General features: G+C 42.3%; 2 protein-coding genes across 5 annotated transcripts in view; one reads left to right on the top strand and one right to left on the bottom strand.

Annotated features, from left to right (window-relative positions):
- The window catches only part of LOC147601830 (uncharacterized), a 22,555-nt gene extending 5,868 nt beyond the window's left edge, over window positions 1-16,687 (bottom strand). Inside the window, exon 1 of one of the 2 annotated variants that reach the window (XR_015257868.1) lies at window positions 16,286-16,687. Coding sequence is in view for 1 of the 2 variants with exons in the window: in XM_086742433.1 (XP_086598559.1) it covers window positions 15,887-16,083 (197 nt within the window). In the remaining variant the exon portion in view is untranslated. Of the gene's footprint in view, window positions 1-15,886; window positions 16,084-16,285 lie in introns of those variants that run through there. The other variant, XM_086742433.1, reaches the window with a different exon arrangement.
- Window positions 16,009-26,649, top strand: IL7 (interleukin 7). 3 transcript variants are annotated; one of them, XM_086742430.1, is made up of 5 exons: window positions 16,009-16,140; window positions 18,287-18,429; window positions 23,147-23,233; window positions 24,016-24,168; window positions 25,620-26,649. In XM_086742430.1, the coding sequence occupies exons 1-5, from the start codon at window positions 16,131-16,133 to the stop codon at window positions 25,770-25,772; spliced, it is 546 nt and encodes a 181-aa protein (XP_086598556.1). In that variant the 5' UTR covers window positions 16,009-16,130; the 3' UTR covers window positions 25,773-26,649. The 3 variants fall into 3 exon arrangements, with proteins under 3 accessions (XP_086598556.1, XP_086598558.1, XP_086598557.1); XM_086742432.1 differs by lacking the exon at window positions 16,009-16,140 and adding an exon at window positions 16,323-16,381; XM_086742431.1 differs by lacking the exon at window positions 16,009-16,140 and adding an exon at window positions 17,893-18,173.

Below are 26,649 nucleotides of genomic sequence, written 5' to 3'. Positions count from 1 at the left end.
CCATCCTCCCCCAGCCGAAGCATCCCTATCTGCAACCCTGTTTTGCAAAGTTGGTGCAATACACAGAACTCGAACAGGGTTACGTTGCTTCTTCTAGTTACTGGTGACAGCAGTGTTTGACCTCCTCTCAGGAGAAAGTCCCCTGGAGTAATTTTGCTGTTCCTCCTTCTTCATTCTTTCTCCAGTGACAGGTTCAGAAATAAAGGGCTAACCTACAGAAACTCTGGGGTCATATCACATCCCCAGTTTTCAAGCCTGAAGATTTGTTTAAAAATTCCACATCATTCACACTTGGCTATACCCAAAATCATGATAATATAGGCAAAGACTCAGCATCTTGGAGTTTTACTTGTACGAAATAGTCCTCACTAACTAGGCTGGGGAAAAATCTATTTAAAATATATCTCATGTATTAGACCACCATGATGCCATGTCATAAGTCTGAAAAAAAATTAAGTCTAACAAATGAAAAAAAATTCATGCAAGTAGAGTGGATATGCAAAAGAGCAAATTAATATAAATGTAATGGTTTGTTCAAGTTTGTTTAGTTGCTTTTTTATTTGAGAAGGAAGACTTGGGTGGTCGTAATTTTATTGCAGGGGGTGTTACCCTTATTTAACATTAGAATGGAAGTTCTCCAATGATTTTATCCTAGGGCTGTATCTCAACGGATATACAGAGCTCACTACCTCCATTTGCAGCCACACAAGATCCGAATCTATCCTATGAACTGCCTGAGATACCATCCTGTAAGTACTTAGTGTCTGGAGCAGCGTCTGCTCAACATGGTCAGCCAGCTGTCTTAGGGCCACCAACAAGTGTTCTGCAGAGCAGCGCTTCCAAAACCCTTAAATGAACAAATATTTAGAGCATCCATGTCTGCAAAAATGTTTTCTTACTACATTTTTCAAACCCACAGAATGACTTTCAGAGAGACATAGAGACGGCAAAAGGGCTCCAGGAAACACCATTTCAACAGCAGAACTCCTTTTAAGCTCTGCATAACTCATGCATGCGTGTGCATACACACTCATACATGCTCGTAACTGTAACCTATCAGAATTCGTCAGGGCAACCCAAACCTGGGGACAAAACTATCAGCGTACTACAGTGTCATTCACTTTTGACCTTTCCTGTTTAGAAAAGGGCAAACAACTTCTGGTTCTGCTCCATTAGGAAAAACCATAATGAAGAATTGTACAGCCCTGTTAGGACGCCTCAGACATATCCCTAAGCCCTGGTCCTGCACAGAGTGGTGGTAGGACAGCGCCATGTACAGAGAAAAAAAAAAATCTGCATATGCACAGGGACCAAACCACACTTGGTTTTCTCTAGCTTTGCCTACCAAATTGGCTGCAAAGGTTTTACGTATCTTCATGACTGCTGACTTGCTGCTCGCATCAACCCATGAAACCGGCATTTCGAGATAAGAAGGTACAAATCCAGTGACAGCACTGCTGAAAAGGGAGTGTTAGGCAAAGAGAGGAGGCTGCAGTGACAATGTAGCGGGTAAGGAAGGATTCCTTGCATAATATATTTGCTTACAAGTCAAGTACTAACTGGCTCTAAATATGCTCTCTTTAGTAAAGTACTGACAACAATTAAACATTTCCAAAATTGGTTTAAGTCAATTATAGTTCTAAAATTTGGAAATCTTGGTTCTAACAATCTTATTTATTCTACTGAGCCTTTGAAATTTTTTCTCCTGACCACAAGAACTAACATCTCATTTATTTTTTACAGAGAAAAGGGTTAATTATGGGGGTTGTCTAAATCTTATATAACCTTCTTACTAAAAAGGAAAAAGCTCTAAGGAAAAAAGTAAATATTATAAATATTTTATAGTCTGGGTCTACACACAAAATACTACTAGTACTCTGACAGTTTTGGTTACATATTAGCAATTGGTTTAAAACCAACTTTAAAATACATTACATATATAAAATCCCTAACAGGATTCTATCAAATAAGAAAGTAAAGCCTGTGCTTTTTAAAAAAAAACTGAGGGACACCTTTGTGATATTCAGGCAGTAGGTATTGTTTATGGTCTAACCCTGAAAGAAGCTTATCAGACCTGTGTCCAACATTATTGCATGACCCAGTGCTAGGCCATGTAATAGGAAGTCAATACTTTAATACATGTTTGAATCTCAGAAGTTTATAAAAGAAGGTTTGACGTCCTTCACTGTTAGCACTTCACACCCTCATATATGAAAACTTTTTAAAAAATCATTAGAGCACCACTTCTCAGAGTAGTAGCCCGAACAGATCTGTAGACGGGAACTTTAAGATTAATTTGGAATACAATCGGTATTCCAGAAACTGACCAACTGCTGCACAGGTTAGTTTGTTTATTTTTTCTAATTGTGTTCTTTCCAAGAATGTAGAATCTAGATTTAGAAAGGAGACACCTGTAAAATATGGCACATTAGGAAAGTTTGGTGTACTTGGAAGGAGTTAGTAGAAGTTAAACAAAGTAATCTAATCCATTTATGAAGCACATACAATTTCAGATAGCTACATACAACAGGAGGTCAGAATATTATAATCTCAAATAAACCAGCAGCTATAGGAATACTTATTAAAACTTCTATAAGTACAGAGCATATCTCACCTTATTAAACTGACATCCAGTAAGGATATAGTGATGAGCTACAGGGAAAGTTTCATACACACTGCAGTGTATGAGTCTGATATCTCTAACGTCAGACACTTAAATTTCCAAATTGGTGAGAGTACAGCTCCTGTAATCAGAGCACAGTATTTGATGTAATCCCCCAAACATGTTTTGTAGCTAACAAAAGTTTAAACATGTCTACGCAGAATTTAACTTCGCAGCCTACCTAGACTGCCAAGTTTCAGCTGGTATGCGCTGGCCAAAATCTCTTACACTAAACAAGCATTGCATAACACGTCTCTTCCAACCTCTGAGCTGGGCTCCACTCACCTAAACTAGGAGACAGAAGACAAGGACTCAGAACGACCGTCGGGCATTTGTGGCTTTGGAGATGAGACTGAAGATATATTCTCATTTTTGCACATTGCTGAATGTAAGCAACTAACTTTGTAAAAGACCTATTCAGAATTCTCAAACATGATTTCAGGTAAGATCAAAACTGCATTCATCTCTACCATAGATGGGGGGCAGTCAAAAGCAAAAAGCATATTTCTTGAACAAATCTTTTTTTCTTCTGAGCTCAGTGTTTGCTCTACAAAAGCATCTGAAATAACATGGCATCTTGAGTTGTACAATTATTCACCTCAATTGAAAAATATCATGTCCTTTATGATCATCAGTATTACTTAATACCTACGTATTTGGAAGTTCAAGAAGTGTTTGGCTTACTGATCTATTTGCCTAGAAGCTCCACCAGAGATAATACATGTGTATAATAAATAATTCTTCAGGTTTCTAACAGGTCATTGTATCCCATAATTATCTTTTACTTTGTGAAACTCTAGAGCATTACTTCTACCTAATGGGTCATTTTTTTCAGGGCAAGAGGCAAGTGACCTATTAGATAAAAAATAGTTCTATCTCCATGCTTCTTTTTCCATGTCAAAGGAATGATCAGGAGGACACCTAGTAGTGGTAGTTTTGAGTGTGTAAACTGCATGTTAATTGTTAAGGACAGTATTGAGTGACAGTGGCACTTAGCAGAAGCAGTTAACTGCGTAATAATCACTGTGGTGCATGCCATTGGATTCAGTTAGCATTACACTTACCAGTTTATCACTACAAAATAAATAAACTTTCAGCCTTGGCACTTCTACTGATACTACTTTTTTTTTTTGCTTATTTTATTCAGAAGTATGTAGCTCTGAAATCAACCTGTATCCACGCCCCTACAAGGGCAAAAAAAATGATTGTCTCACAGACACAGGCACAGAAAGGGGAAAATAAACAAAATCTTCATTGTTTATTGATATGCAGGAAGGGAAATCAGATTGCTTTTTGCTAAAGGATAAAAACAGCACGCCAACGTTTCCATCATATGCAAACACCTTTTATTTTGGCCCTGCTTATGTGGAGTAATGAAGTGCTTTCCATGAGCCTTTGTCAGGTGCTTTCCACACTGCTCCAGAGCAGAGGACCTTCTTTCCCATCCTACTGCACTCACTCTCAGACAGCGAGGAAAGGGCACCGGTTAACATCAGCACACGCAGGCAGAGCCAGCAAACACCGACAGATCTCTGCAAAAGCCAGCACAAACAATTGCTACAGCTGACAGACCGTACCAAGTTTTTACTGGAACATTAAGAATGCTTTGTGTGAGCCATGCCAAATTTTCTCCTGCTTATCGGCAGCTAGAGTAAATAAATTATGTGCATCTTAACAAGTATTTTTCTTTAGTACTTGTCCTCCTTTCAGAAGTCAGTCAGCCTGTTTTTACTTAACTTTTCCTAAAATAATCTATCAATAATATTGTCAGGCTGGGAACGGACATGCCTTTCTTCAGTTTAAAAGTAAAGAGACAGAAGAATAAAGCAGCAGACAAGAAGTTGTTGGATCATAAATTTTCTGTTGAATCACAGTCATCCTGGGGGCTTTTTTTCGGCTTAAAAACTCTACTCTAGCCCACTTCCTCCCCTCCAAATAGCCTTGGAAGGGAAAAAAAAAAGACCTTCAACCTTTTTTTTGGTGAAGATATTTTTAGTAAAGAATGATTGATTTGTGAAATATCCTGATAGTAAGAGAAGCTAGAGATGTCTTTCTGACACTGAAGCATGCTTTATTCACTTTTCCCATACTTGTATTGTGTAAATTTGTTTAATCTCGTAACTCTTCAGCACTTATTACAGAGACATTAAAAAATAAAAGTTATATGTAAGAAATGGAGAATTTCATTTTTAAAAGCATGAACACTGCGGGGAGCACCAGCAGCACCCTTAATGAGCAATTGCTTTATAAGCAATTTCATTCTCTTGAGGACAAAGTATCCTGCAGTCCTGCTTGCACCTTTAGCTTTTCCAGACTGTCTAGCTTATAGCCTTGTACCAGAAATCTCCATGTGGTCCATGAAATGAACCCCTTTCCAGCCTGCCGCTATTTCAGGTACATCTCACACCTGACTTATCAGTTTATTTAGCTGCTGACTCTCCTGGAACGACACATGGCATGGGGCAGTCACTTCACAGGCAGCACAGTCAAAGCCTGTCTCTGTCCAGAGCAACATGCAGAGAGCTGCCTGGGTGAAAGATGAGGGTGATTTCCAGCCTACCCACTTTTTTTCCCCTCCTCCTCTTCCTCACATTTGTCTGGTGCCCCTGTTAGAACAGGACCAGTCAAGTGTGCTGATGTAATTTAACAAGCAAAGACCAACGTGGGAGCTGGCTGTGGCTGACACCCATGGTGCCAGCTAGCACAGCACACATATGTATGTTTTTGTCATTTTATTCTCAAACGACTGCTTTCCTTGTTTGCTCTGAGTGCAGTGATGCCAATACACTCTAAGAGGTCAAGGTGCTGAGCAGCGGCCCAGTCCCTGACAGGCACACATAGCCCAGAATGTCAGCTTCATCCCAGCTGCTGCCCCTGGGGCTGTCAGCACAGGAAAGTAATGAACTGACTCCGTCCCACCCAGCCATCAGCCCATCTCCTGCCACCACAGCCAGGCTCTCACCTGTGTCTCAGGCTACTTCTGCAGGGGGAGTTTATCACCAGGCTGATTTTGTTCTGGCAGGCTTCCTAGGGACAGTGGGGAGAGCTGACTAGGGAAAAAGGAACAGGCTAGCCCTTGAGTTTATTCAAAGAGGATCTCCAGCATTTTCATAATTAGTGTTGCATGGGGAGAGTTATGCCCACTTCAGCTTCTTACTATTTGGGAGTTTTTTAAACATTATTTTAAAAGAAATACCAATCTGTCATTTTTATGACCTTCAATTCCTATCTGTGGTGGGGCAAGATAACCACAAAGTATTCTCATGAAGCGTTTCTGGAGAGAAAGGCAAATGCTGTAGCCCTCTACTTCTCTGTGCCCATAGATCATGCAGACAGCCTGGGAAGGGAAGGTTGTCACACCCCCAGCTCCCCATAAACACCAGTCACCTTACCATTCATATGGAGCCAGTTCCTTCTCAGCACTCTCAGGCTGGTACACCGGGGTGTGCATCCCCGGTGCACACCTTGGGTGCAGGGCTGAAAAGGGAGGGAAGGAATCCCTGAGTAATTAGTAAGTTGGTTTACCAGTTGGTCTGGCCCTGTCCTGCTTTCGCCTGCTCCCCCTGGTTCTTCCCAAGGCACTTGTCCAAGCTGTGCTCCCGGTCTTAGTAGCGGTGACTCCAACCGTGACAATTCTGAGCACTTTTTACTTTTCTAGGTAATTTGCCTACCGCAAGTTACTGACAGCACAGGGCTTCTTTGCAGGGCCATAGCTACAAAGATAGCTTTCCACAGAGTCAGTGAGAGGCAGGTTTCCAGCAGCTTAAGCCTCATTCCAGCACCTGGTTAAAGCTTATTCCAGGATCCTTTCTTAGGTGGTTTCCAGATGAACAGAAGACATTTGTTACATGGGGAACACAGCCTTGTGCCGCACATGGACTCCAACCAGCGTGAACAGGAAGGACAGAACAGGAAAAGGCTGACAATCTTTCAAGAAGGAAAAGTGGAAAAGCTAATAATTGCTAGCACTTCCCATACACTAGACAACTGCTGGTAACCTATATGCACATGAATATCCACATGCCAAAGTGCACTGAGAACCCAGGCCAAGAGAGATCAGTCCTTGGAAGACAGAGTCTAACTGGTGGTGATGACAGTGGTGCCCAAGTACCACCATGTCTTCATATTGTTCTCTATGTAATCCAGTTTCAAGGGGAAATACTCCTGGTATTTCAGTTCAAACTCTTTTTATAACGTTAGCTTTGCAGTCACACAAGCAGTGCTGTAATCATCTAAAATACTGCTTGTGAGACAGACTCGGCTTTTTAACACTTTTGCAACCTGCTCCCGTAGCACAGGTTTGTTTCCGCTATTTTACTCAGCTATGGTGAGGCAGCAGGAGAGACTCCTGCTGTCAAGGGGTTCGTGGTCACTGGCTGCCGCGGGGCCAACAGAGTTCTCCATACGACACCGAGACCTCGATCCTACTTTTTATGGGTACATTCTCTGTTTACCATCTCCAAGTGCTAAGAGCCAAGGTGTTTCGGTTTATACAACAGTAAAGATTTCTGTTTTTCTTTTAGGAGAATTAGAACATTTGGCAGTTTCTTTGTATCTTGTCTCCTAGATACTCACTCCCCTAGTACCTCTTTTCCTAAAACCACAAAAACTCCAGGAAGTCCCCATGTCTTCTGCTTGCCAAACAAAGAATAACATGGAGCTCTAATTATTGCCTAGAGGCTGTTCCCAGTAAGGAGGAGGTGTCTACGTGCCAGGGAAATGGAGGGGATGGCAGTTTTGGCTTGTGCCCCAGGATCCGCAGCTACAGGAAGCTGTCCGTACAGCTCCTGAATGCCTCACTCTGAACCCATGGAAGCAAATGCTTGAGGTTTTGACCTGCTAGTGTGTACACCAATAAGCACTGGGGAAGACTTTCTGCCCAGGTTCGCAAGCTGTGTTACGAGCATCACTGGGTAATGTTTGCATTCAAACAAGACCCTTTTAAGCGGGGCAAGGGACAAGGAATATTGAGTTAAGACAGGATAAGTGCAGGAAGGATGGCACATGGATTTGAGACTGGTGTTTTGCCCAGGAGTACCTCAAGTACGGGTGCACCAGCAGTACCAAAATTGCCTTAAGGGATCATAACAGAAATGTGAGAACACTATGGCACAGGGATCTCTTTCTAGGGTGTTCTTCAGAAGCAACTGAACACAGTGTACATGATGCCATAACGTCTGCAAGACTGTGCCTCCATGGAAGAAGATGTGGCAGTTCTACCTCCTTATAAAACCACTCCTAATTTAGTGGCCCAGGTTGCCAGTAATGGACTAGCACCCCTAAAGAGGCCCCTGTTCCCCTTCTGCAAACCCCATTCCTCCACTTAAACGTCCTAGTCACAGAGTCTTACCTAGATACATCTTTAACTGTCTTGCTCACAGCCGTGCCCTAATCTTAACCATACACAGAAAAAAAGGCACTAAATTGTATCATCTGGGTCAGACAAGATAACAGACAACGCTGGGTGTGACACACACAGAAAATGCCACAGCTCCTCAGCACCCATATAAAAACACATTAAATAAAACGGGGCAAAATGAAACTCTGCCTGCGAAACGGCCTGTGAATTACTAGCAAGTTATTTTTTCTTGCAAAACTGTATTACCCAGAAATCAAACAAACAAGCCAGAGATAAGAAATAAGAGATGTATGGGGTATATTTCTTCAGTACTTCTAGAGAGGTAGGGGCTAAAACCTGCTGAGTCAGGAAACTTTTACTATAGATTTACTAACGTACATTAGCTGCATCTGCTGTTGCTGTTGTTCCTTCAAAATTAAATGGCTTTTTTACAGGAATCTGCCTTGAAAGAGACTCAAATCTTCAGTGCAAAGCGGGGCATTCTAGAATATGTTTCTGAAATCACAACAGCTTATTAAAGACTGACTAATTAAACCGTAAGAATTGTGATGCAAGGCAAAGAGAGTCTGGACAATCGCATTGAGCTTTCCTCCCTCACCACCATTTTAAAAAAATGTGACTTTAATAGTCTGAGAACAATTTCTAAATATCATTTAAGACAATTTAAAAAGCTGCTATTCACCTCTCACTCATTTCTTCCTTTTAGTTTTAGAGTTTACATCGGTTTTTGATCCATTTTTGTAGGTTAGAACAATTTATAGCTCTTCACCCATTTTCATTTCAAGTCACTTGCTATCTTTGAGAGTCAGTGTTGTTATCTCTGCTGAAGGGGAGAACATAAATCAAAGCCAGTGAAAGGCTCAAACACCACAGAACAGGCACACACGTATCCATTCACTGCTTCAAAGCCAGCCCTTTAAAATGGTTATGATAAAACAAAAACCATAGCACCTGCATACTGTTCTTATGAAATACATTTTGTAGGTCTTCATGGAATATTTAAGTGCACTTTCTCTGTAAAAAAATTAATTCAAGTCTCAGCATGCACCAGCTGTTTTGATCTGCCAAGTGATGTCTATTGGGTAAATTGCATTAGCACATTGTACTTTAATTGTAATTTTGCTTCCTTCTTTACCACCACCTCCTGCTTTGACCCTGCATGGATCTCACAATCACTGCAAACAAGGGAGAAAGGCACATTTGTAAGGGGCACCTCAGAGACAGAGTTGTGTTTGGAATTCTTGTAGGGTAACTCCAGAGAGTAGCAAAATAAATGTCATAAATAAGTCAAAGCTTCAAAGTGGAGATGCTCTGTTTTCAGCTGGGCTTAAAATCTGCAAAATAATCTTTTGCTTAAAACTAAGCATGTAAGTTAGGCATGCTGAAATCAGGGCTAAGCAGGCACATGCTTACAGGATTAAACCCACAAAGTCCACATTTACAATAAGTGATCTCTATTTGAAGTGATTTCTTTGTATGGATTGATTTTTTAAAAAAATCAATTTTAAGAACAGAATTCCTCTTCAAGATAGTTTACTACTGAAAAAAAAAATATCTTGAAGAGGAATTTTTGTTCTTAAAATTGATTTTTTTTTTAATCAATCAATACAAAGAAATAATGGCAACTCTACCAGTACATAAAGAATCCTATGAAATGCACTCTTCACTACCAAGGAGCTGCATTCCTTATGTGCATGGATTTAAACACGTTGCTGGACAAAATAAGTCAAGTAAAAGTTGTCAGGACTAGAAAGGCATGGGTAGCAAAAGAAAAAAAAACTCTGAAGTTCACAGCAATCATCCCATTTACGTTTGTTTTCACACTTGGAGAAGTTAGTCAGCTTTTTGTTATGTATGAAAGACACAGAATATCCTTTCCTAAAATAAGCATTTATTCAGAGAAGTTATTTTACAAAAAAAAAAAAAAAATCTTTCAGATGGAAAAAAAAAGTCTTTCAATGAATTTAGTAACACACCTAAATCCTCCATCAGAATGGTTGTGATGGGACACATACATTTATTAATGTACATCCAAAGCAAAGAGAAAATAACCAATAACACCTTACAGTATATTTTTAAGATTTAAGACCTGAAACTTACTCCTCAGGTAGATTCTGGTTCTCTAAAATTGAAGTTATTTTGTTTTACTCCCTGGCACAGTGACTCCATCAAGGTTACTGTCACTTTTCAGTGCAACCTTTTGTTTTACTCCCTGGCACAGTGACTCCATCAAGGTTACTGTCACTTTTCAGTGCAACCTTCTGTCTGCTTTTAAAACCAGGAGAAAGACTCTCAGTTCTCTTAAAAAAAAAAAAAAAAAAAAAAGAAAAAAGGAAAAAGGAAAAGAAAGAAAAGGCGTAATATTTCAAGGACAGTTTGCCACGGATATTACTCACCAACTACATTTTCTCAAGATCAAAAAATGAGCAATGAAGGAAAGGGGAGGAAAGAATTAAAAAGAAAAGTTCAATAAATGCCTTTTTGTACTTTTATATGTAATATTGTAAAAAAGAGCCACCACTAAAAGACATGTAAGTTCACACACATCATAAAACATAATTGATTCTCATTCTGGAAAAACACTCTTAAAAGCACAACACCAAAACCAAATAGACCTCCAAGATCCTGAAATGCAATGAAATTTTCATAATTTCAATAAGGGTGAATATCTGCAAAGACCATTGCTGCTACCAAGCCTCCCTCCCTCCCTGAAACTGCACTTTCAAAAGTAGGAAAAGCAAGACAAAATGTATTGACAGACACTGCCCCCCACCCCCCCCTCCCAATCTCTTCTTTCTTCTGTGGCCCACTAAAGCAGAAGCAGGATTTTCATAATTTGTCTTGGCTGAAATATTCATTTCTCCCACATTCGAGAGTCTCCTCCGAGGCACCGAAGCAGACAATAACCAGCTCGAAAACCTCCACTTGATGAAGAGGACAACTCCACTAAAGCCTCTCATTGCCGTGGAGTCAATGTGAGCAGCTGACATGACCCATGGGCACAGTAAGGGCAGGATTGCGGGCACACCTCAGGTGCCAACAAATGGAGACCCGAAATGGTTCTCATGCCTGATGGACACTTTCCAGGTGCCAGCCCAATGCCTCGCCCACAGCATCGCCGGGAGGAAGAGGAGGGCCATGTCCTGTGCTCAGTGCCCAGCGATTGCCGGGCTCGCGTGCAGTCTGCCACCCCAGCAGACTCTTGGAGATATTGTCAAGGCTGCTCTGCATCTTAAATTAAGTTTAAATGAAGACAGATGTTTGAGAGTGCAATTTGGAAACCGAGCCTTCTCCTCGGTGAACTGGACTAGGACTGTGCTTTCTACCTGCAATCAAACCTCAGTTACAATAACTCAGCATCACGCAGGAGAGCTTTAACAGGAGGGGCAGTGAGAGCCCAGAAGGCGGTGGCAAGGGGCTTTCTCCTCGGGTTGCGCGTGCTGACCTGCAGGCTGAAAGCCCAGAAGGGTACCAGCCTCTTCACACTGCCAGACCGGCATGGGCAAAGCCTGACTTAGGCACCTGGCTCCGGGGTGGGTTGATGGCTAGAAACGTGGGTAATGCCCCTGGCAGCCAGAAGCGAGGAGCCTGATTCCCATTCCTACTGCCTTACACCACAGCATCTCCTCAACATCGGTAGTTCTGCTCTTCAGAAACTCCCGCTTCCCAGTGGCGGTTTATCAAAACCCCTTTATTTGGCATGTTGTTCCTGATAAAATCTTTATTGGCATCTTCCTGGACAGCAAGACAGGAAAACAAAATAATTACCACTTTCTATTGAAGGAATAAGCTTTTCCAAGCTTGACAACAAAAATTTCCTGTGAGCTTCCCATATTTCCACAATTCTTATCTTAACAGGTTTCTATAAATATTTTTTCTTTCCTAACCTCCACTGAGAAAATTACTCTGAATTCTCACAAAAAAAAAAGATAGATAGATACATTACATTCCAGTGAACATAAAATATCATTCTGCATTAAAATCCAGTCTATTAGTCAGTTCATGTTTTTTCCAGCACACACTCCAATGACAAGACAAATGATTTGTGCAGAAAAAGTAGCACTGGTAATTCAACAAAATGGGTGTTCTGGCATAACAATAAAATTCAGTCCTTTGATCTTGCTTAAACACGACAGAAGGTTAGAACTTCCCAGACCCAAGTATCAGTGGGGTTTTTCAGTGCACAATAAACTTAACTCTGAATCCCAGTTAAGTAGACATCCTTTTGGAGGGAGGGATAGGAGGGAATATGTCTCTTCTTCTCCCCATCCCCCTTAGTTAGATGAGAATAATTGGTGAGTATCTGGTGAGCACCAGACACATTTATTCTTAAAAACAAGAGCATCAGTAACAGTGGCCACGCTTTCTTGAGTTCCACCAGTTTGTGACAACTGCAGCACTTACATTTTACTCCAAAATAAAATAAAATATTTATAACTTTTCAACTATTTTTATCCAATAATACAACCATTCGCTAATGGTACTGTAAGTGGCAAGCATCCTAAAGTCAGATGTAAAGTCATGAGCAAAAGATCTTTTCAAGCTGACAAGCAACAGCTGCAGAAAGACAGTGACATTCCCAGAAGTGCTTAGTCTTTCGAGAACTGAATCTTAACAAGAAATCATGTGCTTTGCAATCACGTAGCCAACAGAAATACTAGTATTTCAGTAGACGTTAATATGTAATGCCAAAGTAATTGCTTTTCTAAGAATAAATTTTACCAGGTTAGAAGATAATTGGATCTTCAAATTTAAACTTGTTTGGAGAAACTATCCTCAGAAAATGCACCGACAAGAATCATGGAATACGTTCATCCATAAACTGATAAAATTACTGGTGCCTTTCAGTCGTTAGCTATGTAATTTGCAGCACCTTCTTTCACAATATTTTTGAAAGGCTGGTGAAAGAGAAAATTGCACGCATTTGCACTAATGTCCTTCATTAGACTACATCTTTCCAGAAGTCACTTACTTGTAATTTTGCTTAGCAAAATCATTTACATAGTAAAGCTAATACATCTCATATTAAAACAGACAGCCCTACAAATCATCAATGTACTAAAAAGAAGCGGGGCATCTAAGGTCCGAGAAATTCTACAGAAATATTTCAGTTTTATTCTCTCCCCGAAGGTTTTACCCACAGCCACAGTCAAGCCACAGCTTAATTCAGCTCCAGAGGGAGAGCTCTCTATTTACGGCTCGGCACCAACTGCATTTCACAAAATGAGCAAACCGGTATCAGTCATTGAGATTAGGTAAGTCTCAGATGAGATAAAATTTTATACTTTCAAGGCTCCTTTCATGAGTTCTTGAATAAAATGGGCTGTTCAGATGATATTCATATAATCATTCTTAAATTCTTTCTTTTAATATTTAAACTGGTTGGTGTCTGTTCCTTCTTTAAAAAATAGGCAATGACATTTGCTGAACAGAGTCTTCTGAAGACTTGCATTTCATTCTTCTACACGTAATCTTTTCAGAAAAAAAAAATCATTGCTAAATCACTAAAAGAAGTACTTTGAAAACAAAGTGCATATAATGATTCAAAATATTTTAAAAAGCACATAAAAGTTACAGTCAAAGATTGAATATTTAAGCACCCTGTACACACAAATACATCAAATAACATCTATATCGTGAGCGTATGCCACAGTCCAGGGTTAGGTCACGTAACTGGGCTTGATTGGGATCTAAATAAATGATTAGGGGCAAAGTACAAACCGTACCACCTATTTGTCCCTTTGATTAAAGAAAAAGTTCCACATACATTTCAACGGACAAACTATTCATCGTCTTAAAAAGCAGACAAGACATTGCCACTACTGACAAAAAGAGCAAAACTCCTATTAACACTCCAGCATTGCCTCTCAGAGTCATGTTCCCACTCACAGGTGAAGCTATTATGCTGACTCCTTCCAACAAACACATTATTTAAAAAAAAATAATAATTTGAAGCTATTATCACTCTTCCTGATGTTCCAGCCAGAAAACTAGCATAACCAAAGCAGTTAAAGAACTTCTGCTTTATATTTTACACCCTGACAATTTACTAGCATCTGCATAAAACACCTTAATTTTTGAGCACACAGGTACTATTGTAAAAATCAGAATAGGAGGAAAGTTGATCTTGTGGACGTGGTTTTGCATGATTGGAGCTTTACAGTGCAGCTTTTTCAAAACCTTTAAGTTTTGAAAGTGCCAGATCCTAGGAGCAGCTAGTCACAAGTGAGCTTGCATTACACCAGGTACTGTTCCCCCCAAAAAGAAGGGTCCTGTGGCATTCTCTGACCTGCACACACCAGCAAATTCAAGTGTGCATGGAGGGATATTTTCTGACAATATTTGGCAGAAAAGGGAAAAGAAGAAAAAAATTTAAAAGAGTGACAACTTAAAGCAGACCTAAGAATTAGATCATGTAGCTATTAGTGAGGCAAAATCCTTGTCCAGATTCTAGATCTGAGCCATCCATCACATCCAGCCTGGCACACATGAAGGGCACAAGGAAGGACAGATGCTTGCTCTTTGTATGGAGCTGTGTTGATATGGATCAGTGTCCCTTGCCCAAAAAGTACAGTAGTGATGTGACACGGTTACTAAAGTCAACCTGCTCAGTGCTGAAGGGGTGGAAAACAGCCTCACGCTTGAATCTTGTCAGAATATTTCTGAAGAAGGATTGATTCCACGTTTTTCCAAAGAAGAAAAAAACTAATGAGAAACGCATACCCAATCCAAAGCAAAGTGTAGTCCAGAGACAAGGAAAGAGGGCTAAGTACCAACTTGTACGTGAATGAAGTGGCACAATTCCAGCAGGAGAGAACAGGAAGAAACCATCCCAAGCAGTCTACACCTTAGCCAACGCCATGAATATCAAGGAGCCAACGCTCCTTGATATTCACACCCCAGTATCTATCCCCCCTCCTTACATGAGCACCCTGATGAGAGGGGTTACGGAATCAGCTCTCTGTGCTCATGGGGAGCAGGAAAAGTGATACAGAACTCAAAGCTCAAAAAGTATGTTGGGCAGGAGGAGATGTGAAGGGGATGCTGCAAAGACATTTCATACCCTATTCTATTCCAAGTCTTTTCATCCGCACCTAACCGTTAATTTTTGCATTCTGAATTTACCCAGAAAAACACATCCGGCTACAGCTCTATCTTCCAGAACTTGCGTTTCTTCTACACCAAAACACCTCTCTGAGCCCTTCACCCTCTTTTCTTAACCCTCTTAGATGTCTCAGGATGAGCTACAGGAGTGGGGAGCCCTGCCCGGGGGCGGCAGGCAGCCCGGGGTAGCCCTGCCCCTCCCGCGGGAGCCTGTTTGGCAGCCCCGCCTCCCACCGCCCACCCCGGGACGACCGGGCCAGCGACGGGGCGCAGCGGAGCTGCTCGCAAACCCAGTCTCTCTCCTCCAGAAGAGTGACTCCAGAACACGGTTGGTGGTTTGTTGTGTTTGGTTTTTGTTTTTCCCACCCTCTCTCTTTTTTTTTTTTTTTTTTTTTTTTCCCCAGGATTTCCTCCCCGTGGATGAGCGGCTCTTTCCACGCGCGCTGCCAAGGTCCATCCTTCCCTCCCTGGCCGCGCACTCGGCACTGGGCGTGTAGCCGGGGCTCTATGTAACCCCCGCCGGCACGGCCCGGCCCCGCCACAGCCACTCCGGGCCGCCCGCGGAGATCTCACCCCCCTCGGCCCCTCCGCCCGACCCGGGACGCCTGCCGACACCACCCCCCCCACAGCCTCCGCGCCCTTCCGCGGTACCAGAGTGGGGATGCCTCCTCCCCCGGCGGCCGGTCAGCCGCCAGCACTGGCCACGCCGCGCTGAGGCCGCGGAGCACCGCGGCTGCCGCCGCAGCAGAAAGTGAAAGTACCTGTCGCCGGCGGAAGCCCCATGGGAAAAGCGGAGCCTGGCCGCTCCGCAGCAGCGTCTCGCAACACCGCGGCCCCCCCGGGCAGGTGGGCGGCTAGGGGCTGCTGAGCCCGCCCGGCCGCCGCGGCTCCTCTTGCCCCCCGCCCGGCTCTGCGCGGCACCCCGCGGACGCCATGGCCCGGACGGCGCCGCCACCATGACCGCGGAGCCGCCGGCACAGCTCCCTGCCGCCCCCCCCGCGGACCATGTTCCATGGTAAGGAGCGCGCACCGCACCGCACCGCACAGCACCGCACCGCACGGCGGACAGAGCCGCGCGGGGCGCCCCGCTCCACCTGCGGTGGGCTGCTCTGGGCTGGACTCCGCGCCGCTCCGCGCCCCCGACTGCGCTGGCTGCTCACCGGCTCTGCTGCCTCCGTGCTCCCGGCCCCGCTGTGACGGCGCGGTGCCGCCCGGTGCCCTTTTAAACCCGCGGTGACGGCCGGGGAAATTCCCAGGTTTGCTTACCGCCTTTCTTTTTAATTCCCTTTTCCCCTTAGAATGAAAGTAAAAGCGCCCGGTTCCCATCACGCCCGCTGCCGGGAAGCGGGGCCCGGGAGCGGCGGAGGCAGTGCGGCGGTGCGGGGCGGGGGGGGAGGGTAGCTCCGCGCCCCTCTGCGCTGCCCCGCGGAGCGGGTGCTGGGGTCTCCTGGAGTGGCCTGGCCCGCCGGAGGCCGGCGGGAGCCACCGGCGGAGCCGCGGAACGCCCGTCCGCACCTTTGCGCGGGTTCGGCGAGGCGGAGGGAAGACAACCGGCTGCTACAACCGCTTCCCGCTGGGACTGCGGGCTGCGGAGCGGGGCTGGGCGGCCGGGGCAGGGGGGCAGGGGGTGCCGGCCGCGGAGGAGCGGGTGGTTTTGTTGGGGGGAGAGGGGGGACCCGGCAGGCAGGCGGCGGCCGGGAGCGCGCCTCAGGGGCGGGCGCGCCTGGAGTGCCGCGTCCAGGCTGGGTGCACAGGAGGGGTTTTGGTTTTATTTTGATAGAAAAACCAAGAGGGACTTTTTTACATTTGGAAATACGGGAATGTTAACTCTTCTTGGCTTTTCTGGGAGAAATTTTTGGGGCTTTCCAGACACGACTTAAATGTTTTTGGGAGTTTACTGAAAGGATAGGGTATTATTTCCTCTGAATGGCAGGCGAGCATGTGGCATGACTGCTGCTCTTGTGTCGCAGAGGTTAGGTGGCTCAGTAAAGATTATGGTCAAGGTTTTTTTTTGCTTTCTTCTTAGTTATCCAAGATTTCTGTCTGAGGCTGGGATTTACTACTGAAGACCAAGTTCAGAGACATCCTGATGCTCTCATCCTTGCCAGAGAGGAGGGAAAATAGCCATTAGGGTCAGGGCATCCCTTCTGCCTTTTGTACTGCAATCCCACAGTAGCTCTGTGGGGAATTGTTCTCACTGAGTAGCAGAGATGGGCAGAAACAGCTCATGTTAGCCCAGGAACCTGCTGTGATCTTTGCTAATCCTCCATGCTAAGTTTCTAGCTCTGTTTTTTTTTTTCCAAAACCTTTCACTTAAGCATCATCTTAGCCACTCTAGCTGTAGACCAGAGTCCAATTATTAGCTTTGTAATCACAATCTAATCCTGTACCTAGTTTTCCTCCTCAGCATCAGGACAGTCACTTGCAGCCTCCAGCTACCCTGTCAGTCCCTTCAGGCTCTTTAGATATTTTTGTCTTTTCTTTCTGCACATCCTCACAGAACTGATATTTTTCCTGGGTGTCATGCAAGGACTGAAGACCAGGATGGTCCATTGAAGAGAGAAACAGTGAGGGGCAGTGAGATTTGCTTCATAAGATTGCAAAAAGTTTGCACGGAAGGGTGTATTGCTGTCTTATCTCATGTAATGGCCACTAGTATGGATTTGTATATTTGGTCAGCCCAAAAATGTGTTTAAACACACTTTTGTTGTAAAGACATGTTTATGGGTGTTTGTAGAATTTATCATATGGAAAATTGATAATTAGGATGGGATTCAGCTGCAGATTAAGACACTTAAATGTCTACACTCATCTAAGACACTTGTCTACATATGTACTAGGTGGTTATGGTCCAGTTACGGTCAATGGAGAGACCTTGTCAACGCTCGCAGTGAAGCCTGGAGGTGAATTCAGCCCTAGTAGACACCAAGTGGCGGCTCAGCTCAATAGCTGTAGGCTCTTAACCGCATTGGCTGAATCATCCTTGAGCATGAGGGAGTTTAGACACCCAAATAGTGTCTTAATCTGGAGCTGAATCCTTCCCTCAAGGTACGAGTCATTTGGTTGTACAAAGATTTTAACAGATTACAGGATGAATTTTTTAATAGGACAAATGCCCTGTGGCATTTAATATGTACTTAACTGCTCTTGTTGTAATTCAGCCTTTTTTAGATCTATCTTTCGGGTTCTGCCGCTGCTCCTTGTTCTGTCTCCAGTGAATTCATCCAGTTGTGCAATGGGAAATAAAACAACTGAAATCCGTGTGAAGTATGAGAATATACTAAGCCACGACATTGATGAGCTGGTAGGTAATAGCTCTTGGACTTTCAGAAAATGTTGATATTTTTAGATGATAGAAAATAATAATAATTAAAAAAACCCTCTAATGTTAAAATACAATAAAAGACCAATTTAAAACCACACATTATCCTGGAATGGTGGCTTTATTTGAGGACGTGCGACAATTCAGTTTCTTTAAAATCTCTGAAATCTGTGGATGCTGCCTATTTGCACGTACAAATACTGTGATACAGGTATTTGTGCCTGTGCACCGTGTAGTTAAGCACATGTCCCATTTGACCCTAAGTAGTATAATATATTATACTAAGAAGTACTCTTTTCTGAAGAAGTTTCATGACTAGTTCTGTTTGTATCTTCTTATTATAGAACACTGGAACAGGTTGCCCAGAAAGGTGGTGGAAGCCCCATCCCTGGAAACGTTCAAGGCCAGGCTGGATGAGGCTCTGAGCAACCTGATCTAGTCAGGGATGTCCCTGCTCCTTGCAGGGGGGTTGGACTAGATGACCTTTGAAGGTCCCTTCCAACCCTAACCATTCTATGATTCTATGATTCTATGATTAGGAGAAGAAAGCATTACACAACCTGTCATTTGTTCTACTGATTGTAGACTTTGTGGCTGAAGTTTTATGTTGTCCATTGAATACAAATGCACAGAGGCACAAAATTCATTCAACAGTGACAGTTTCTTTGTTTTACCTATTAATATGCCTTGCTTAGCCAACAAAGAATCCTCTTTTCTGGATGGTAACAGAGAAAAACTTAACTTTCTCAGTTGCAAATCTCCATTATGGCTTTATCAGACAGATTTATTGCAGCTTTGCAAAAAGAGTATCATAACAGTTTACCAATACATGCTCAAAACCTACCTTCCAACTCTTCATAATGAATTATGAATTATTGTGTGGTACCATCGACACGCTGGAAGGGAGGGATGCCATCCAGAGGGACCTTGACAGGCTGGAGAGATGGGCCCGTCCCAACCTCATGAAGTTCAGCCAGGCCAAGTGCAAGGTCCTGCACCTGGGTCGTGGCAATCCCAGGCACAAATACAGGCTGGGCGGGGAATGGATCAAGAGCAGCCCTGAAGAGAAAGACTTGGGAGTGCTGGTAGATGAGAAGCTCAACATGAGCCAGCAATGTGCCCTTGTGGCCCAGAAGGCCAACCGCATCCTGGGCTGCATCAAGAGGAGCGTGGCCAGCAGGTCGAGGGAGGTCATTCTCCCCCTCTACTCTGCCCTGGTGAGACCCCACCTGGAGTACTGTGTCCAGTTCTGGAGCTCCCAACATAAGAAGGACATGGACCAGTTGGAGAGGGTCCAGAGGAGGGCCATGAAGATGATCAGAGGGCTGGAGCACCTCCCCTATTAGGACAGGCTGAGAGAGTTGGGGCTGTTCAGCTTGGAGAAGAGGAGGCTCCGGGGAGACCTGATAGCAGTCTTCCAGTACCTCAAGGGGGCCTACAAGAAAGATGGGGAGAGGCTGTTTAGCAGGGCCTGTTGTGATAGGACGAGGGGTAATGGTTTTAAAATAGAGGGAGGTAGATTTAGATTGGATATTAGTAAAAAACTTTTTACAATGCAAGTGGTGGAACACTGGAACAGGTTGCCCAGAGAGGAGGTGGATGCTCCATCCCTGGAAACGTTCAAGGCCAGGTTGGTCATGGCTCTGAGCAACCTGATCTGGTCAGAGGTGTCCCTGTTCCTTGCAGGGGTGTTGGACTGGATGATCTTTCAAGGGCCCTTCCAACTCTAACCATTCTATGATTCTATGATTCTATAATTATTAAGAATTAAATTCATCATCAAGAACACTTTCATGGACGAAAGCATTTTCCACAGTTAGATTAGTAGAGGCGTTTCTATAAAATGGGATTTTCTAACAGTTCATCACTTAACAAGAACTTTCCATTCTGTTGCAGTCTTAAATTAAAATCTGTTTGCATGAAAGATACATGATATACAGTGATATACAGTGATATACAGCTTTTCCAAAGGTGAAATCAGGAGCCATTGTATTTCTTCACACTTACTCTTTACTCTTACACCACTGTCCTTCAGAGCATTATGCCAGTGTTTTCCAACCTTTCTCTGCCAAGACACATCCTCCCCCAGCTGGAAACAAAATACCTTTAGGGTCAAGGAACGATCATTTAATTTTCAGCAACATTCCGATCATGTTGTCTTTGTTGAGATTATGAAGAGAGAAAGGTACTTCTCCATAGATAAATTACCTTGTCTAGAACAAGGCACCAAAGTTAAGGAAAATATTCATGGCCATATTAGAACAGATAAGTAGCCCCTTTAGTTTGTCATCTTATTTCTGACAAAGGCAAGTGCTTCCTAGCGAACAAAAATAAACCTCTTGGTGAGCAGTTGTAAGATAGCTGACCTATAAGAGAAAACAATACGACAGGAATAACAGCCTCTGGGAGGCAAATCCTGCTGTATTCCTGTGGTGGAGAGCCATGAGGTGCATCCCAGCTCTGCTGGAGCTGCAAGGTCAGGGAAGTGTCCCAAGATGGAGGTGGCAATGCCTTGCCACTGCCCAATTGCAGGATGAAGCTTGATGCACTCGGTGTTCGAGGGTGCCATCAAGGATTTCAGTGGACCAATGCCATTCTTCCAGATATACTTTGAAAGTCTTTATCTTTTTTTTTATTATTATTGTAATAAATATTGTAGAGTTTTTTAGGTGATAGAGTTTTTTAGGAGACTGTATGAGCACTAAAACTGTTATCCAAATAAACAAACAAACAAATAAATAAATAAATCCTTAGTGAATTAATGTTTGTGAAAGGTAATGGGAGGGTACTGAACTCTGAAGCTTTCGCTTCCTAGAACAGGCATGCACAAACAACTACTGTGCACAGTTCTTCATTTTCCTGCCTTTATTTTTCCCAGTTTAGGAGAGACTCAGTTGTCTTCTATGTAAAATCAGTGTAGTCTCCTCACTATAACTTAACAGCAAATATTACAGACAGTGCTGTTTGGGTGATAGCAACGGCCCACTAGATGCTTTCCTGCAATCGCAGAGCCACAGTCCATAACAGCCTGATGTTTGGAGGCAGTTGTGGAGATGATTAGTGGGTTATATACTAGACCTCCATAAGTTAATCTGGTTTTTATTAATGCCTTTTCTGAGGCCAAGATTTCCTTTAGGTTGCTTTAGCTACAGCCAATAAACTGCCTTCAGAAATGGTTACTGCATGTTATACTAAAGATGATCTGAGGAAGTCAGTGAGAATGGGTAAATCCCTTGGCAGTTAGCAACTGGAGCCACAGACACATAGGTTTTAGGATGATCATTTATTTATTTATTTATAAAGCTTTGTGCTGTGTGACTGCAGCAAAACTTTGTTCTGTTGTGGCACAAGCAGAGTTGTGTATTATCTTTCAAAGGGTTGGGGTTTTTTTTTTGTTTTTTTGTTTTTTTTTTTTTTTGTCAATGAATATCTGACTCCCTAAACTCTTGGTTTTGAAAACACTTCCTGGTTGAAGTTCTGTTCATTTTGAGTGAGCTTCTGAAATACAGGCAACATTACACAAAAAATCTGCAGGAAAACTTTAAGCTGTCTATTGTGTTCATATACATGCCTAAGTGGGGAGATATAACACAATATTGCCATCACCTGCCTTTTTTAAAGCCCTTCTGGTTGTTTTAGGTTATCTGGATACAGGCTGAAGAAGAAAACAAAGGAATTTTGTTGAGTTGGGTTCAGTTGCCATCTTGATGACACACATGAAAATAGAAGAGAAAAAAAAACAGGGCATAAATAATTGATAGAAGATTACAGTCACACAAAGGGGGCAAGTGATTCTGTTCAGGACATCTTCTCTTAGTGCATATGCAAAGTGAGTGCTACAATCCATTTAGATGCCTGGGGCATGTATTTGTGGAGACAAACATTGACAAATATTGTATTTTATGTCTGTGTAAGATTTAAATATTCCTGTGTGCTTTAAAATGCCAAAGAACCAAGTAATTCAGTAGAATACAAAGGTTTATAATGAGTAGATTTGTGTCCAGTTCTGAGCTCATCAGTAAGAGAGAGATATGGAGCTACTTGACGGAGTCCAGCAAAGGGCTACAAAGATGATGAAAGGACTGGAGCATCCCTCCTTTGAGGAAAGGCTGAGAGACCTAGAAATGTTCAGCCTGGAGAAAAGAACGCTTGGGGGGATCTCATTAATATCTATAAATACCTGAAGGGAGGGTGCAAAGAGGACAGAGCCAGGTTCTTCTCAGTGGTGCCCAGTGACAGGACCAGAGGCAATAGGCACATACTGAAACACAGGAGTTTTCCTCTGAACATCAGGAAACACTTTTTTACTCTGAGAGTGACCGAGAACTGGCACAGGTTGCCCAGAGAGGTTGTGGAGTCTCCACCCTTGGAGATATTGAAAAGCCATCTGGACACTGTCTTGGGCAGCCAGCTCTAGGTGGCCCTGCTTGAGCAAGGCAGAATGACCTCCAGAAGTCCCTTCCAACCTCAACCATTCTGTGATTCTGTGTGATTCTGTGAATACCTTCAGAAATTGTAGCTGGATTGAGGTTTTCTTTGCCTGCTTGCCAAGCAAAAGCTCCAAATTGTACACCGCCCATGCTACACTCGAGGAGATCCTACAGAACAGTTTAGTGTTGATGTTGCCAGCTGTTAGTGAGAAACTTGGCTCACTTGATTAAAAGTACTTCCATGATTAAATACATATTATATTTTACAGGTAAATATGTCTACGGAGTATCGTGACCGGTGCTGCAGGAATAAAAAACATGAAAATAGCAAAGTGTTTTTCTGCAACGATACTCAGGTAAAATCTAACTTCTCAGAATTTACTTTAGAGAAAATGAACCCAAATGGGTTCTTTGTACAGTCCAGTCCCTGAATAACATGTTGTGATAGCAACTAATATTACCTTTTAATAGTCTAATTATAATATTTAGGATTGTTCGTTTTTTGAATTTGGAATCACACAATTTGTTAAGTAAATTGATATTTTAAAAATTAAAATATTAAGCAATTCCATATTCAAGAAATAATTTTTTCCTACTGTAAAGATTCTCTTGTATTTTAAATCCAAATAGTACAGAAACCTTATTTTATTTTGCCAATGGAAGTAAACATAAAAATTTCCACACATCTGTTTTCATTTTTATACTGAAAATTGTATTAGCTAAGCTTTTCACTTCAGATCTGAAAAGCTTTAACAGTAATAGTTTGGGCAGATCTCAAATGATGGAAAGCACAATTATCAGCTGTTGCTGCAAATTTTATCATGAGTTGATAAAAGGACTGACTCCAAAAATCATTTATTGTTTTCCTGACTGATTTGGCTGATTTCATTACAGCTATGATTTCTCCCTAACATCCTTACACTATTATTATTACTAGTACAAATTGTTACTTTAAATATTTTTAAGAGATGACAAGTAGGTCAGATTAGTCATGTGGTTTATTGGAAAAGATTGACACCACGAAAGCAAAAGAAACTAATGGTAACTGATGGAGCTTTTGTTTTAAAACACACCAATGTTATAAAGAATTAATGGTGCACAGACTTTTCAGGACACATTTTTCTTTTTCTCTTTACAGGAAATAGAATCACTACAGAGTATGGCATGCAACATGCTCAGATTCTTTCATAGGCAAAAAATCAGGATAGACTTCAGATGGAAAGCAGCATTAGTCTCATGTGGGACATTACAGATTCTACAGTGCAAATGTGAAAGGTATAGAAAAGAAAAGGTGAGTGGTAGTGATGGTCTGCAGTTTATTGCAAATATGTGACTTATTCCTTAGAGCTCTTCAACACAGACAACATCATATCTACCTCTCAGAGGTACAACTATCATGCACATTATACACATGACCAGTTTTGCTCTGTATAGCATATGTCTTGTAATAGACATTAAGCCCAGTGCAAAGACTAAGAAATGATCTGGAAGTCTACAGTGAAGATACGTACTCTGGTTCAGTACTGCAATACCCAAGTTAATTCTTCAGTAAAAGACAAAGACCACACTTGGGTGAAGAAGGCCTTTAATTTCTCTAGTGTATAAAATCATAGTGATTACTTCTCACTGGAGTTCTACTTTAAGATAAATGCTTAATTTGGTTTGTTTCAATGAACAATTAGTGGGAGTTTCTCTCCTTTCCATAATTGCTTTGATCTTTATTTTAACCACAATATCTCAAACTCAACAAGAACAGTTAGATAGGAAAATATTAGGATTTTTAGTCATTGACAGAATCTGCTTTTTGATGTGTCACTCAAATCTAGCACAATGATCTACAGACTACCATAGCAAAGGAAAAGCATTCTTCTAAGTGTGGCTCCCAGTTACCTATTGAACACAAAAATACTGACCAACATCAAAAAGCCTCCCCATAGGCACCAAAGGATATCATTCTTTATGACTGGCTTAAATAGTTGGATTGGAGGCTGCACTGAACTCATGCTTTTTCTCCTTGAAATGCAGAAACTCTTATAATCCAGGACCAGATCTTCAAAGTAATGTGTCTATATTTTGCTTAGCTACCTGTGGTGAATCCCAATGTTTGCCTTACCATAAAACATACCCCAGTTAAGTCATAGAAGTCAGAGTGTCACCCTTGAAACTGCTGCCTAACATTGTGGATGCTTGGTTTTAGTTAAAGAACAATTAAAGTCATTTGGTAAAAATAATGAACAGTCACTGAATATGGACAAGAACTATGGTCTTCTTGTCTCTGGGTGAGACCGTGAACACTAGGCCACAACACCAACCCCTGGGAATAGGTTTGTGTGTTCCACCAGTCTCAAGGTACCACACATGTATTCATACCTTTTGAAGTTTGGCTCCCAATTGAACTTGCTTTATTTTTCCAGTCCTTCAAATAATGGAGGATAAATGTTAAGCCACTGGCAGAGGATGTACACGTTCTCAGTTGCACGCACTGGCTTCAGATGGCCATATTTGCTGTGTGCTAAAGCTGCATGCTCCCAGTCTGGCGGGCAGGGGCGGCAGCAGGGTTGTGCTCAGAGCAAGAACTGATGCAGGTTGTGTTTCACCACAGCATGCTTTGTGAGTAGCCCAGCTTTCTGGCTTAATTACCATTATTTATTGAGATATAGTGGAATTAGTTTGCTATTAAAATATGTCTGTATTAAAAGAATAAGTGCTTCCCAATTAACAATACAAACTGTTATTTTTCAGGTTTGCACGCAGGTAAATACGCTTAATAAAGAAGATACAGAAACAGGTGAACAGTCCAAAAAGAAATGTAACCAAGAATTTTGTGAACTGAAAGAAAATATATCTAGCCTTCGATCCTGCTGGAATAAATTTGAAAAAGTAATTTCCAGGTGATTCCAGGTGAATCCTGCTCTTTTCTTTCAAAGTGGCATTACTTGGTGTCTTTGCATTTTATAGGCATTCATTGAGTAACTCTGCTCGCTGATACAAACACTTTATGCCAGAATTCTGATGGAAAGCTACCGTACCTTGTTCCTGGAGATGGAATAAACAGAAATGGCTAAACCAAGCTGCTGAATTCCAAGAAGTGGAAGTAAAAGACCAGCATTTGAAACAAAGAACTCTGCAGAGGGCTGTGTCCCACCTTTATGCTCTGGAAATGACTGAATTTTCTGATCTTTTGACTGACTTTGTAATACTGTCATATGAAAGCCGTCTACTTACATGTCTACTGCAACTTATAAAAACATCTTACAAGATCCAGGTGAAGAAAACAGTATGGAAAAGTAGCTGGTTTCTTTATAGCTGTATAAAACGCATCAAGGACTAAAAGGAACAACTTACCAAAAAAGCAGCTGATCTTGGGTCGGTTCTGCTGATGCAATAGTGTTTTCAGCGTGGTCATCTAACAGGTCGGCAAACTAATTTAGGTTTGGAAAAATAGGGAATAGGTTTACCTTTTGAAAAACTTAAGGGAGGGTACTGGTTGTTGAGCGATGTAGCACACACCTACTGGCCGAAGTAGAGGCAAGACAGTGAGACCTATGGAAGGCGAAAGAGGAGATGCCTGAATGTAAGCTTGTTCAGCTGACTGGAAAGCACACTAGCCTTACGTATTTGGTTATCTTAGACTTAGCTCCAGGAGGAGCTAGAATTTCTTACCTTCAGATTGTGATTTCTCATATGCAATTATTTTATATAACGTGTTCAACAAGTTAGACAAACGTGACTTAAAATGTGTGAATATTTTCAGAGAATAATATATTGGCAT

The sequence above is a fragment of the Chlamydotis macqueenii genome, chromosome 2, assembly GCF_036417535.1.
Source record: "Chlamydotis macqueenii isolate bChlMac1 chromosome 2, bChlMac1.mat, whole genome shotgun sequence".
Classification (NCBI taxonomy): Eukaryota; Metazoa; Chordata; class Aves; order Otidiformes; family Otididae; genus Chlamydotis; species Chlamydotis macqueenii.
Note: the sequence above shows the minus strand (reverse complement) of the source record. Positions and strands in the feature narration are given on the sequence as shown.